Here is a 14,712-nt window from a genome sequence, read left to right on the forward strand (position 1 = left end):
TCTACCCGATAGATTCTCAAAGTGGCTTACAGTCACCTTCCCTTTCCTCTCCCCACAACAGACACCCTGTGAGGTGGGTGAGCCTGAGACAGCCCTGATATTACTGAAAAAGAAGAAGAGTTGGTTCTTATATGCCGCTTTTCCCTACCCGAAGGAGTCTCAAACCGGCTTACAGTCACCTTCCCGTTCCTCTCCCCACAACAGACACCCTGTGAGGTGGGTGAAGCTGAGAGAGCCCTGATATTCCTGCTCGGTCAAATCAGCTTTCTCAATGCTGTGGCGAGCCCAAGGTCACCCAGCTGGCTGCATGTGTGGGAGCAGGGAATCAAACCCAGCTTGCCAGGATAATATATCAGGGGGGAAATCTGAGGCAGTCTTCCTACCTACTCTTTAAAAAAAATTAGCCTGAGTTTCCACACATGCCTACACAAATATAAACATAGACATAACGGTTTAATACTCTGTCGTAGGTCAAAATCCAAGTCCACTAGCACCTTAAAAGATAAACAAAATGTTCCAGGTATAAACTTCCGTGAGTCAGCGGGTTTTGCTTTCTTTTTACTGAATTTTATTGAACATTATAACAAATACTGTGTCCTTACATCGACTTCACATTTGGATTCGGTGTTCCCTCCTCCCCTGAAACCCAAGCCCCCACGTCAGGCTGAAGGAGAGCCCTTGAGCAGACACCCAAAGCCATCCTGAGGTTTTTCGTAGACTGAAAAAACGAGAAAACCTAGGGGGAGAGGAAGGAACAGAGGAAATGTGTTTATGAAATATGCGCGCCATGTTGGGAAAACCTGTCTGGCTGGGCAGCAGAGGCGCGCACAGCCTATGTGCTCAGAAAATGGAACATCCATACCAGCTTTTAGCTTGGCCACCCGTCTCACCTTGAACTCCCACTGCTTCCCTTTACAGCTTCACTCAAGGATGGTGTAATTGCCCTGGTGTCTGATAGTCCAACATACTGCCTTTGAAGGTCACCTATTTGGTTCATGCAAAATAGCTGCAACCAGCAGCCAAACAGGTTTGAATCAGCCTCCCCACACACACCTGTGTGTGCTCAAACCTGCTGCTGATTCAAGCCCATTGTGTCTCTGGGGTCAACGCTGATGAACACGGAGGGTAGGATTTTATTGGCAGCGTTCGTTTGCGAGTGGTTTATGATTTGTGACTACTTTAACAGTCTACTTAAACTGCCTGCCGCAAATGGAGACATTTCACGGCGAGGAGAAGGGTGGGCAATAGAAGCCAATCCGTCTCTGTGAGAACACATGAATTTGCAAAAGGCCAGGGATGTTGAACCAGGTAGCTAGGAAGGGATACAGTGAGGCAACATGGCTCCGCTGGTGGACCTCCTGATGGCCCCTAGCATTTGGCCACTGCATGGCATCGTGGATGGCCCACTGGTCTGATCTAGCATGGCTTCTCTTATGTTCTTAAGGCTGCTGGTGGACCTCCTGATGGCTCATGGGTTTTGGCCACTGTGTGGCACAGAGTATTGGACTGGATTGGCCATTGGCCTGATCCAACATGGCTTCTCTTAAGCCTGCTGGGGGACCTCCTGATGGCCCCTGGGTTTTGGCCACTGTGTGACACAGAGTGTTGGGCTGGATGGGCCATTCGCCTAATCCAACATGGCTTCTCTTAGGTTCTTAAGACTGCTTAAGGCAAACCTCCCGATGGCATATGGGTTTGGGCCACTGTGTGACACAGAGTGGTGGACTGGATGGGCCATTGGCCTGATCCAACATGGTTTCTCTTAGGTTCTTAAGGCTGCTGGTGGACCTCCTGATGGCTCATGGGTTTTGGCCACTGTGTGGCACAGAGTATTGGACTGGATGGCCCATTGCCCTGATCCAACATAGCTTCTCTTATGTTCTTAAGGCTGCTTAAGGCAAACCTCCTGATGGCACATGGGTTTGGGCCACTGTGTGACCCAGAGTGCTGGACTGGATGGGCCATTGGCCTGATCCAGCATGGCTTCTTAAGGCTACTGGTGGTCCTCCTGATGGCACCTGAGTTTGGCCCCTGTGGGACAGAGTGTGTTGGACTGAATGAGCCTTTGTGCTGCAATTTAATGACACTCACGTATTCCGCACAACGGGGACCTACAGTGGCTTACGTCACCATGATGCTATCCCAGAGAGGGGAGCTATTATTAAAGGAAACGAGAGAGGGAGGAACCATTTTTTCCTACACCCTATTTATTTTTGTACAAAATAGGGCCAAGGGTTGCTGAGCCATACAGCTGCTAGAGTTCAGCTGAATGCTGCCTAAGTTTGGAAATATTTTAATTTGGGGAGGACACGCCTTTCTGCAAAGGAGCTCTTTTGCCTTCAGCAGTTATTTATTTACAGATTCAGTTTACGAGCTGCCCATCCTCCAATGGGCTCAGGTTGGCCGACAACAAGAATAAATAGAATGTAAAATTGTTAAAATTAACAGATTTCAGAAGACGAGCCCAATGGTCTTGCAGACACTCTGGACCTGGACTTTTAAGTGCTTTAAAGCAGTGGTCTGCAACCTTTTAAAGGCTGCGGACCAGCTGCGGTGGGGAGGGTGATCTCCTGGCGGTGCATGCGCAAAAGTGCCGCGCATGCACAATTTCGGCAACGCATGGCGCAAATGCACATGCGCGGCCGTGCTTCCCTCCCCCCCCCACAAAAAGAAGCTTGCCGGGCCGCAAGCTTTTGCGGCCGATTTGCTTGCGGCCTGGGAAGTTTCTTACTGCAGGGGGGGAGGGGGGCGGGGGGAGGGAGCCGCGGCCCGGCGGTTGGGGACCACCGCTTTAAAGGACAAGAGCCAGACCTTGAACGGATTACGTAGTCAACTCGGTGTAGTGGTCGGTGTGTAATTCTAGATCAGGTGTAATTCTAGATTGCCACATCCCTGGAGGTGGGCATCCCTAAACACACCCTTCATTTTGACTCCCTTAAATGGGAATGTGGCTATAGTTTGATGTGAACAGGCCCTGCATCTAGTGTGGATCTGGGAGCCTTTCGGTCTGGCCTTGAGGCGCAAGAAGAGGCCACATGGAGCAGAATAATCAGAGCTGCCTTAGTCCATCTTGCCTCAGAAACTGCTCAGGGAGGGCAGAAAATCTGAAAAGAGGTGGAGGCTCATGCAACTGTGCCCCAGAACCTGGAGATTCATCAACCAGCCCACATACCAGGGCCCAAAGCAGGGCACAATTTCAATCCTGACTCCTAAATAATGCTGTATTTTTTTTTGGGGGGGGGCACTAATTTCCTGTTGATGCGGCCTACTGCAACAGGCTGTGCGAAGGTAGTTTCCACATCTCTGGGCAGGGCTGGGCGCACCCGTGCTCCTCAGGGCACAGGCGCCTTACCATTAAGCATCGTGGCTCATGGAAAACATTCGTTTCACAAAGCTGTGAAGGGTTAGAGCAGGGGTCCCTAACGATGCCCGCGGTGCCTGAAGTTAGGCCGTGGCAATTGTTTTTCTGGCTGGCTCCGCCTCCTACGGCAGCCATTTTGTGACAGCCATTTTGTCGCCAGGGCAACCGTGCAGTGTCAGAATTCCAAATGTGCCCGTGGGCTCCAAAAAAGTCAGGGACTCTTGTTAGAGGACAGTTTCGCAACGGCTGTTTTGTGGCGGGCCCCTCCCCAGGGGTTTTCTGGAATTGGGTGTGTGTGTGGGGGGGGAAATACAGGTGAGATGACCATATAGACACCCCCACCTAAGTAACATGAGTCACAGTTGTCAAACAGGACAATCTGGGGATAGCTGAACAATTTCAGTCTACGGACGACGTGGGAGCCGATGGGGGAAGCCCCCGTCCCAAAGGATAGTTGTCCGCTCTGTCACAGGACGGAAAGGGGAGCACTGTAGTGTAGCAGGAAGGAAGCGTTCCTGGACAGCCCCAGGAGAGACGTAACTTCCCTCAGACAGGACAAAAAAAAAAGGACCCGCCACCAAAATAAAGGACCCTCCTCCTAGGACCTCAGAACCCGTGTTTCAAAAGTTCCTTCTGTAATCTGTGATCTGCCAGAGCTGAGAAGACAGCCCTGTGTAGTACATCCCAGACCTCTCCTCTCGGTCAGAGGAAACCCGGAATCCGGCTGAGGACTGCGTGCGAGGTTTGCACTATGATCTTTGGTCCGGTAGCCAGATCCAAATCAAGTCCTAATGAATAAATTAAATTCCGGTGGGGAGCCGTGTGGGTCTGAAGCAGCAAAACAAAGTTTGAGTCCGGCAGCACCGTGAAGACCAACAAAGTTTGATTCCGGGTATAAGCCGGGGGTGACCAAACGGTGGCTCTCCAGAGGTCCGTGGACTACAATTCCCATGAGCCTCTGCCAGTGTGGTGCTCATGGGAATTGTAGTCCACGGACCTCTGGAGAGCCACAGCTTGGACGCCCCTTTTTTGTAAGCGGATACCCAGAATTCAGCTTGTTAGTCTTAAAGGGGCGGTTGAACTATTTGGTTCTTCGACAAATACACCTTTCTCCGTGTTGGAGAGTCTAACGCTTTAGGCACAGTTGGCATTGCAGTAAGAACAAGCACATGGAAGCCAGGGCTGAGGTAACAGCAAGGGCAGAGCCCTGCTTCCATGGCGAGTGACATGGGGGAGACGGGCTGCTGTCGAGACCGAAACTGAAAATAAGGTAGGACCGGCCAGGGATTCTCTCCAGGACGGGGCAAAAAAAAAAAAAAAGAGAGAGAGAGCAAGTGCTGAGAGGCAGTCCCAAGGTGCTGGAGAGTAAACGGACCCACGTAGTTTTAGCGTGACGAGCCACGTGGCCACGGTGCCACAGATGAGAGGAAACGTGGGACACTCTGTGGACACCACAGAGGATGAAAGCGCTTGCCGGCTGACCATGTTATCATAGCACCAAAGCCGACCAATGGGGAGAGGTTATGCTGCATCTATGGCAACGGGGTAGCCTGTCGTCTGAGAAGCCGTTTCATGGACGCCCGAGCCCGGAAGGCCTCCGGAGAGGCCCCCAGTGCTGTTCCAGGGCACTTTTGCGATCGCCGTGGCAAGACAGGCTGCCATTCAATACTTCCCTCGCGGTGAGGAACTGCGGCATCTCCAGGATGAACAAGGATAAAGAGGCGGTGATGTTGCCCTCTCCCCGGCACGGAAGGGTTCTCCCTGGTTGGAACCACTGTGTCTCTTGGGGCGGGCAACAGAGGGCTAGTGCCCCCCGACACTGCTTTTTCCTGTTGTGACCCAGTCAGCAACGATGAAACTGAGACTCATCACCATGAAAATGAAGCCAAGAGTAGCAAAACAGGCAGCCTGGCGGAGGGAAGAAGAAATGATAGGTGAAGTGCTGCCTTTACACTGGCAGTTATCAAAACAGGGGTCATGATGCAGGAATCCCCAACACAGTCCCCTCTCCAAAGCAGGTACTTTCTCCAGTGGAACTTATCTCTGCAGTCTGGAGAGGAGCTGGGATTCCGGGGGATCTCCAGGCCCCACCTGGAGACTGGCATCCCTGACCTTGGGGTCCAAGGCCACTGAGTCCCCCCTCCCAAGCAGCCCTTTTCTCCAGGGGAACTGATCTCTGCAGTCTGGAGAGGAGCTGGAATTCCAGGGGATCCCCAGGCCCCACCTGGAGGCTGGCATCCCTGACCCTCAATGGAGTCCAAGGCCACTGAGTCCCCCCTCCCAAGCAGCCCTTTTCTCCAGGGGAACTGATCTCTGCAGTCTGGAGAGGAGCTGGAATTCCGGGGGATCCCCAGGCCCCACCTGGAGGCTGGCATCCCTATCCACGACTCAAGGCCCCTCCAATGGCACCAAACGTCTTTCCTATTCCCAAGCAGCCCTTCCTACAACGTTGGCCATCCTTCCCCCAGTATCCAGTACCTGGATTTTAGATTTGGAAAGCAGCGACTCTTTTTCATTGGGGACAAGACGGATGTAAAAAATGCTGGGAAGGATGAAGATGAGGCTGGGGGCGGACGTCGCTCCTGAGGGGAAGAAGAACACGAGTCAGGTAGGGTCCAGCTAAGTCACAGGGGTGGGGGTTCTTGATGTTGTTACTTTCCTTCTTTGGTGTTATTTAAATAATATTTTTCCAGGATTTTTTTGTTTGTTTCTTTGGCATGCTGCTCAACGACCCCAGCGAAGACCCGAGATAAAGAAGACTCCGTAACCAGGAATGCAGCACCCACTTACCGATGACTCCAAAGATGTCCTTGATGTTCGGCACGAAGATGACAAGGATGTTGACCAACACGAGGAGGCAGGTGGCGATGGCGATGTGACGGCTCCAGCTGAAGTCCTTCTTGGGGAAAAGTAGCTGCTGGATGGCTCGACGGATCTATAGGGGGGCAAGAGGAGGACCTAGGCTGATGGACGAATTAAAAACCCACAAATCACCAGGCCCAGACGGCATGACTCCAAGGGTTCTGAAAGAACTCCAGTGTGAACTTGTGTCTCTAAAATATGCATGGGGTGGACTAGATCAGGGGTAGTCAACCTGTGGTCCTCTACATGTTCATGGACTACAATTGTAGTCCATGGACATCTGGAGGACCACAGGTTGACTACCCCTGGCCTAGATGACCCAGGAGGTCCCTTCCAACTTTATGATTCTGTGATTCTAACATTAACACCTGCTTCAGTTCCTGAGGCATGGAAGGCAGCGAATGTAACCTCCATCTTTAAAAAAGGTTCCAGAGGAGATCTGTGAAATTACACACCAGTCAGACTAATGTTGATAGTGGGTAAAATGGTGGAATCTGTAAAGACTGAATTAGTAGGCACAGAGATGAATAAAAGCTGTTGAAGAGGAATCAGCAGGGGGCTCTTAAGGGACGATCTTGTCTAACCTGTCCTTTGAGGGAGTGAACAGGCACCTGGACAAGGGTGACCCGGTAGATGTGGTTTACCAAGAAATTCAGAAAGCTTTTGATAAAGTTCTTCATCAAGGGCCCCAGGTCTAAATAAATAAAAGAGAGTCCTTCTTGTCCCAAAGAGCCATTAACATGTGGAAATCACGGCTACAAGGGCCACTTTGGTGTAGTGGTTAGGAGTGCGGACTTCTAATCTGGTGAGCTGGGTTTGATTCCCTGCTCCCTCACATGCAGCCAGTTGGGTGACCTTGGGATCGCCACAGCACTGAGAAAGCTGTTCTGTATCAGGGCTCCCTCAGCCTCCCCTCCCTCACAGGGTGTCTGTTGTGGGGAGAGGAAGGGAAGGAGATTGTAAGCCGCTTTGAGCCTCCTTCGGGTAGAGAAAAGTGGTATACAAGAACCAACTCTTCTTCTTCTTCAGTAATATCAGGGCTCTCTCAGCTTCCCCTCCCTCACAGGGTGTCTGTTGTGGGGAGAGGAAAGGGAAGGAAAATGTAAGCCGCTTTGAGACTCCTTCGGTTAGAGAAAAACAGCATCTAAGAACCAACTCTTCTACAAGTACAGACACCTTCAAGAAGGGACTGGATCAGCCTTTCTCAGCCAGAGTTTCTTGAAACCCTGGGGTCTGTTGACGGCCTTCAAAGGTTTTCCCGAATGGATAGGAGTTAATTCATTTTTAAAAAATGTATTAAACATTTATTTGTTAGAATATGACCATATATGGGCATGTTGTCTCGCCCTCCCACCCCAAAATTGCCAGTGATGGGCCTAGAGGTGTGGGAAGGGGAGGGGCCCTGGGTGGGTGTGTCCACAGCTCTGTTCCCCATCCATATTCTGCACCATTGCCCCACTTCTGGGGGTTCTCAGAGCCTGAATCACATTTTAGGGGTATCTCGACTGTAAAAAAGGCTGGATTAGATACACCACTGGGGCTGAGACCCATCAGTGGCTATGAGCCACAAGATCTAGATCAGGGGGAGTCAACCTGTGGTCCTCCAGATGTCCATGGACTACAATTCCCATGAGCCCCCTGCCAGCGTTTGCTGGCAGGGGGCTCATGGGAATTGTCGTCCATGGACATCTGGAGGACCACAGGTTGACTACCCCTGATCTAGATACCTGGATTTTACTGTGTGAAATGAAAAATGGCGACATCCGCTTTCAAAGAGCCGCAGAAGTGGATTGGAAGGGCACCGTTGAGTCCTTGGGGGACAGAGAAGGACCGTCTCTTACCGGGAACAGAACCACCGGCACCGTGAGCGTCACCGCGAGCAGCACAGCCAGCCGCACGCTAAGGATGAGCCGATCGAGAGGGTCGACTTTGATGTACGTGTGCAGCATTTCAGCTTCCACGTTCCCTGCCAGAGAGGAGAAGAGACACGTCCGAACACTGAGGAGAGGCGGGGACTTGGCTTAAAGAGGGAGGAGTCCCTGGATTCTTTAACAACACGTCCTCTCTTCCCTCCGAGCAGAGAGGTTGGTTTATACATCCAAACAGCATTAAATAAAGAAAACAAATCATTTTAGCAAGCGAGATGTCAACAAGAACTGCCTCCCGCACTCTCACCTGCCGAAGGTTTTGCCCCTTACCGTAAAAGGTGAGGTAGCCGAAGACGGCTGTCAGCAGGTACATGACGAACATGGCCAGGATGGAGACGTTGGCTACATTCTGCATCCGACGCTTGGAGGCCCTAAGTGAGACACAGGCGGATCGTGAATGGCGTTACAGACCTGCCAGGCCTCAGCCCTGTCCTGGATGGCCCAGGCTAGCCATTTGCTCTCGGAAGCTAAACAGGGTCGGTCCTGGTTAGTACTTGGATGGGAGACCACGAGGATTATTATTCATTATTTATTGTAGAGAGAGGAATGGGAGAGGAATGGGAAGGCGACTACTGTAAGCCGCATTGAGCCTCCTTCGGGTAGAGAAAAGCGGCATATAAGAACCAACTCTTCTTCTTCTTCAGTAATCTCAGGGCTCTCTCAGCCTCCCCTCCCTCACAGGGTGTCTGTTGTGGGGAGAGGAAAGGGAAGGCGACCGTAAGCCACTTTGAGACTCCTTCGGGTAGAGAAAAGCGGCATATAAGAACCAACTTTTCTTCTTCTTCTTCTGTACGGCTTGTGTGATGTAGCAAGGAGAGCCTAAGATTGTCTGGCAGCCAGGCAAGAGACGTTCAGAGCTGGTTCTCCCTTGCCTACCTCCGCATCATGGCCCTGGTGTCCCTTGGAGGAACTGCCACCCAAATCCTTGGAGGTCTTTGATCCTAATACTAGCCAGGAACATTAGGAAGTGGTCTGTCACTGCCTGCCTCCAAGTCACGGTTACGGTATTCCTTGGAGGTTGCCCTCCCAAGAGTTAGCCAGGGCCGACCCTGTTTAGCTTCTGAGATCCAAACACCAAGAAAGTCCAGGGTCGCTATGATGTGATCAGGTTAGTGTGGGCCAACCAGATCAGGGCTTCTTTCTAAGACTATCAAACAACAGGAGGTGGTGGGGTCTCTTTGGAAATTTTTAAGCAGAGGCTGGATGGCCATCTGACGGAGAGGCTGATTCTGTGAAGGCTCAAGGGGGTGGCAGGTGACAGCGGATGAGCAATAGGGTTGTGAGTGTCCTGCACAGTGCAGGAGGTTGGACTAGATGACCCAGGAGGTCCCTTCAAACTCTAGGATTCTATTATTCTAAATTCCATCTAAACATCCAGAAGAGGTTCCTGACAGAGCGGTTTCTCAGTGGAACAGGCTTCCTCGGGAGGTGGTGGGTTCTCCATCTTTGGAGATTTTTAAGCAGAGGCTGGAGAGACATCTGACAGAGAGGCTGATTCTGTGAAGGTTCAAGGGGTGGCAGGTGACAGTGGATGAGCGACTGAGATGTGAGTGTCCTGCATAGTGCAGGGGGTTGGACTAGATGACCCAGGAGGTCCCTTCTGTGATTCTAGGATTCTAACAACAACTGGGCAACCTCTGCCTTTTTAACGTCCTTTCACACCTGCGCTGTTGACTCACCTGCGCAGCTCAGTGTAAATGGGAAGCACCTCCGGATGGCAGACGAAGGCAAACGCCAAAATGGGGATAGCATACGCCGTCTGCAAAGGAAAGGAAAGATCAGCCTGCGCTCGGTTCTGATGCCCTGCACTGCCTAAAGCCTCGGGCGAGAAACAGCATGGCTGGCACACGCCTCTTTTCTTTGGTGCCTAAATATCTCTTTGGTTAGCCATTCAGTAGTAAAAGTACCAGTTGCAGATTGCAGAAAATAAAATATTACATCCAGATTATATGTCTACATTTTTTGGGGTACTGTGGAAGAAATATATAATAAACCTAGAACCTTCTAGTAGATTAACGATATAATGTTATCTCCTATTAATCGAAATCATTGTCCTAGACAAGACTGTCCTTTATCAAAAGGTCTATTTCTAAGTACTGAATCTTATTTATTTATATTTATATTCCGCTGCTCTCAAATGTCTTGCGGCGGTTTGCGCCATCCATAAGTACAATAAACCCCATAAAAACCCATTAAAACATAATTAAAACACAATACACAATACCAAGATGGTGGATAATAACTATATAACCCACTCCCCTCCCCCTTGAGACAATAAGTTAGGGACAATCAGGCTATAAAAGGAATACAGTTTTGAAATAAGTCTATATTTGCAGTCTTCAAGCAAAGGTTGGATACACACTTTTCTTGGATGCTTTAGGATGCTTTGGGCTGATCCTGCGTTGAGCAGGGGGTTGGACTAGATGGCCTGTGTGTCCCCTCCCAACTCTGTGATTCTGTGATATATGCAGATGATGTCTTATTATTATTATCATCATCATCATTGTTTGGTGTAGTGGTTAGGAGTGTGGATTTCTAATCTGGCATGCCGGGTTCGATTCTGCGCTCCCCCACATGCAGCCAGCTGGGTGACCTTGGGCTCGCCACGGCACTGATAAAACTGTTCTGACCGAGCAGTGATATCAGGGCTCTCTCAGCCTCACCCACCTCACAGGGTGTCTGTTGTGGGGAGAGGAATGGGAAGGCGACTGTAAGCCGCTTTGAGCCTACTTCGGGGAGGGAGAAGCGGCATATAAGAACCAACCCTTCTTCTTCTTATTATTATTATTGTTTTTAATGTATCCAGCGTGTTCAATAAAAAGCTAGGTTGGAATGTTCTGAGCTTTGGAGCAGCATGTTTGGATAACATATCAATAAGCATAAAGCAGGCTTAAATTGAGATTAGTACTGATAGTTCCTTGAAACACAAGAATAAGACCCTTTGTGGCTTTGAATGGTCCCCAAAGGGAGTTGGATACTTCAAGATATCCTGCCCATCCTGCAAACACCACTTCCCTTCATAAAATAATTCTCACATCTCTAATCAACAAGCAACGTACTTTTGACAGGTCTTTCCTATATCCTCGTTTTTCTAGCTTGTAAGTTCTTTTTTCTTTGGGGGGAGGTTTGGTTCCGCATGTGTTTTACTACCCCTAGTGGTCAATTCGATATTACACCAGTTTATGTCTCCAAAATGTGTCTCTCCAGATGTCCATGGACTACAATTCCCACGAGCGCCTGCCAGTGCATGCTGGAGAGCCACAGTGTCCCCACCCCTGCCTTATGCAAACCTCGGAGCTGCCGGTGAAGATCTTGGCAACGCAGACGTCGTCTTTGCGCTCCGTGGTGGCGTTGTGACCGTTGTAATAGACGGGGGACTCTTCGTAGTATGTCCCATTGAAGGAGCAGGTGATCTGGAATTTCTTGTATATCACCTTTGGGAAGGGAATTAAAGACACTGATCATTAGGATCGGAATGGAAGAGCAGAAGAAGCAGTGATTGCAGAAACTGCTCCTGCCTACATTTTCCTTTCTACCCAAATTGATATAACATAGGCGTAGAAACGAAAATGTTGGCAAGAACCACTTCTATTTTTCCTGCTTTATTATGTTAAGTTGTATTGGTGGAGGTAAGTCAGCGTTGTCTGCCCACTCAGGGTGACCCCAAAGGGTTTTTAAAGCAAGAAATATGCAGAGGGGGTTTCTCCTTGCCTGCCTCTGCATAGCAACCCTGGACTTCTTCAGTGGTCTCTCATCCAAACGCTATTTATTTTATTTACTAGGGGCCCAGCCCGTTGCATTCAGGAATACATGGGTTGCTAGACGGGTGGGGTGGGATGGAAGAACTCTGTGGATGGCCTCTCCCTCCCCCCAGGACCTGGAAAGGCTGGAGGCCCCCGAGCAAGGAACTCACCGGCAGGGGCAGCTGTCATGCAGCAGGGATCTGCAGCCTCCGAGCCTCGGAGGGAAGTGGAAGGAGGAGGGGTGACCAAGGATGGGAGACGGAAGGTGATTGGCTGGCTTCTAGACAGACAGGCAAGCCAGTTGGAGGGGAAGGCACTCAGGGGCGGAATAGCCGCCCTGAGTGGCTGAGTGGCACTTAAGCCATGAGACACACTCTTCCTCCAAGGCCTTATACCAGAAATATGTTATGTGGAACAGATTGTAAGGTGTGTGTAGTGTAGCCAGGAGATCTGCGGATCATTCGGCAACCAGGTAAGGGACATAGGGAGGTGGGTTGCCACTGTTTGCCTCCACGTCAGGACCCCTAGCCTTCCTTGGAGGAACTCCGTCAAATCTTTGGGGATCACCCACCCAAATACTAGTCAGGGTTGGCTTTGCTTAGCTTCTGCAATCTGACAAGATCATGCTTATCTGGGCTATCTAGGTCAGAACATCCAAATACTAACCAGGGTTGAACCTGCTTAGTTAGGGCATATATTCAGATATCCAGAGCAATATTCAGGTTTTTTGGAATACTGGCAATCTGGTAGATCCAGGAATATCTCCCAGACCTGGACCCATTCCGCACATGTTGGATAATGCGCTTTCAATGCCCTTCAGAAGCAGATTTTCCTGTTCTGCACAGGAAAATCCAGCTGCAAAAGCACATTCAAAGTGCCTTATCCAACGTGTGCACATTGAGCCCAGGTTTTCCTCAATTTCACAGGATGCCTGGGCAGCAGAGAGGAGGGAGGGAGAGAGCTAACTTTCTCAAGCAACTGAATCAGATCATACCAACCCGGCTTTGTTTCCGAGATCTTACAAGATCAGGCGAAGCCTGGACCATCACACTGGGTTATACTCACTGGACAGCCAGCATGGGATAGTGGTTAAGAATGCTGGGCTAGATGACCCTGGGGGTCCCTTCCAACTCTATGATTCTCTGACTAGGATCTGGGAGATCCTGGTTCAAGTCCCTGCTCTGCCATGGAAGCTTGCTGGGTGGCTTTGGGCCAGTGACAAACCCTCTGCCCAAACCTACCTTGCAGGGTTGTTGTGAGGATAAAAGGGAGGAAAGGAGAACTTTTGTTCCCCACTGGGGTGAAAGGTGGGTATGAATGAAATAATTCATTTAAAAGCTTGGGAACTTTTATCTGCTATAAAATCTGGCAATTTGGGGGAGGGGGAATGTTTCTCCTCGAGAGTCCAGGGAGTAGGGATGGGATTCCATGTCGACTCACCGAGACGAGAAAGAAAAACATACAGGTGAGCGAAAGTCCGCTGGTGTACCCCAGGTAGCCTGTAAGGAGGAGAAAGTAAAGAAAGGGAGCTGTCGAGATTTCCTGTAGAATCTGCTGAAGGTTGAAGACAGAATCCCCAGGTTGAAGACAGAATGCCCGAGATCACTAATGGCAAACAGAGGTGGTTTGACATTGCCTACCTATTTGTAGCCATCCTGGACTTCCTCTGTGACAGGAGTGGCCAAACTGTGTCCATGGACTACAATTCCCATGAACCCCTGCTCTATGATTCCCCTTCCAAGTGGAAACCAGGGCCAGCTGGGCCATCTGCATCAGGGCCCCCTTAGCAAGGAGGAGTGAAAAAAATGTTCTCTCTCCCTCTCCCAATCTCTCTCAATCTCTCTTGTTCAGCCTCTCTTGTCTTTTCTAATATTCTCTCCTGATTTCCTGCATGGAACACCCTTTTCATAATAGGTGAGAGAGCACGGTTGACCAAACTAAAGAGTAAATAGGTAGGAACAGGCCTAACGGCCTTTTCTCCTCTGGCATCAGTACACGAATTCCCATTCTGCACATGTTGGATAATGCACTTTCAATGCAGCTGGATTTTCCCCACACAAAACAGGGCTGATTCTGCACTTACTTTGTTTATTTCTTTGTGGATCCTGCTGAATTCAGGGGGGTAGGGTAGGGGGAGAGGACTGGAGACAGCAGAGGAGGGGGAATAAATCCAAGAGGCAAATCTCTGCCAGGAGAAGTTAGGGCTTCTGGAGCCTCTGCTGAGAGAAGTTAGGGCTTCCCCTTTAAGGGAAGACTTGCAACCTGGGAACGAGGAAGCCTTTGAACTGACACCCTGGCCAATCAGGGCTTTTCTACAGCTTGGCAGCAACAAGTTATTTTGGGACAAGCAGAGAGCTGCACCTTTACTCATGCCAATGTTTCAAATATCGAGGGTTATATGCACTCCAGGATATCGCGGGGGAAAGGTAGGGCCACTCACTTGTTGCAGATGAAAAATTTTAAACGCCCCAAATCAAAATGGAAATCGCATTCAGTGTAGACAGCAGGGACTGAATCGACCTAGGATTGGAATAAAAGCTCCATGCAGATTCAGCCCAGGAAAATCTACTTATAAAGTGCATTGAAAGTGTATTTTCCGACAGGTGCAGAATGTTCACCCAGGCTAAGATGCAACAATCTCAGTTCCTTCTTTCCTTCTAACTCCTTATGCCCCTCGCAGAGCTCTTGGCTCTGCGAATCTAACTAGGTTGGTGATTCCTGGCCCACGGGAAGTGCGCTTGACCTCGCCCAGAACCAGGGCCTTTTTGGTTCTGGCCCCCACCTGGTGGAATGAACTCCCTGAAGAGCTATCACAGTT

General features: G+C 50.1%; 1 protein-coding gene across 1 annotated transcript in view; it reads right to left on the bottom strand.

The window, feature by feature from the left end:
- Nucleotides 1–1,998: 1,998 nt before the first annotated feature.
- SLC38A5 (solute carrier family 38 member 5) overlaps nucleotides 1,999–14,712 on the bottom strand; it is a 41,176-nt gene continuing 28,462 nt past the window's right edge. The window contains exons 9-16 of the mRNA XM_077329458.1: nucleotides 13,335–13,393; nucleotides 11,442–11,585; nucleotides 9,831–9,910; nucleotides 8,422–8,522; nucleotides 8,065–8,189; nucleotides 6,152–6,296; nucleotides 5,840–5,943; nucleotides 1,999–5,269 (exon numbers count right to left, since the gene is read on the bottom strand). Coding sequence (XP_077185573.1) covers nucleotides 5,165–5,269; nucleotides 5,840–5,943; nucleotides 6,152–6,296; nucleotides 8,065–8,189; nucleotides 8,422–8,522; nucleotides 9,831–9,910; nucleotides 11,442–11,585; nucleotides 13,335–13,393 — 863 coding nt within the window. The 3' untranslated portion in view covers nucleotides 1,999–5,164. The remainder of the gene's footprint in view (nucleotides 5,270–5,839; nucleotides 5,944–6,151; nucleotides 6,297–8,064; nucleotides 8,190–8,421; nucleotides 8,523–9,830; nucleotides 9,911–11,441; nucleotides 11,586–13,334; nucleotides 13,394–14,712) is intronic.

The sequence above is a fragment of the Paroedura picta genome, chromosome 3, assembly GCF_049243985.1.
Source record: "Paroedura picta isolate Pp20150507F chromosome 3, Ppicta_v3.0, whole genome shotgun sequence".
NCBI classification, from domain to species: Eukaryota; Metazoa; Chordata; class Lepidosauria; order Squamata; family Gekkonidae; genus Paroedura; species Paroedura picta.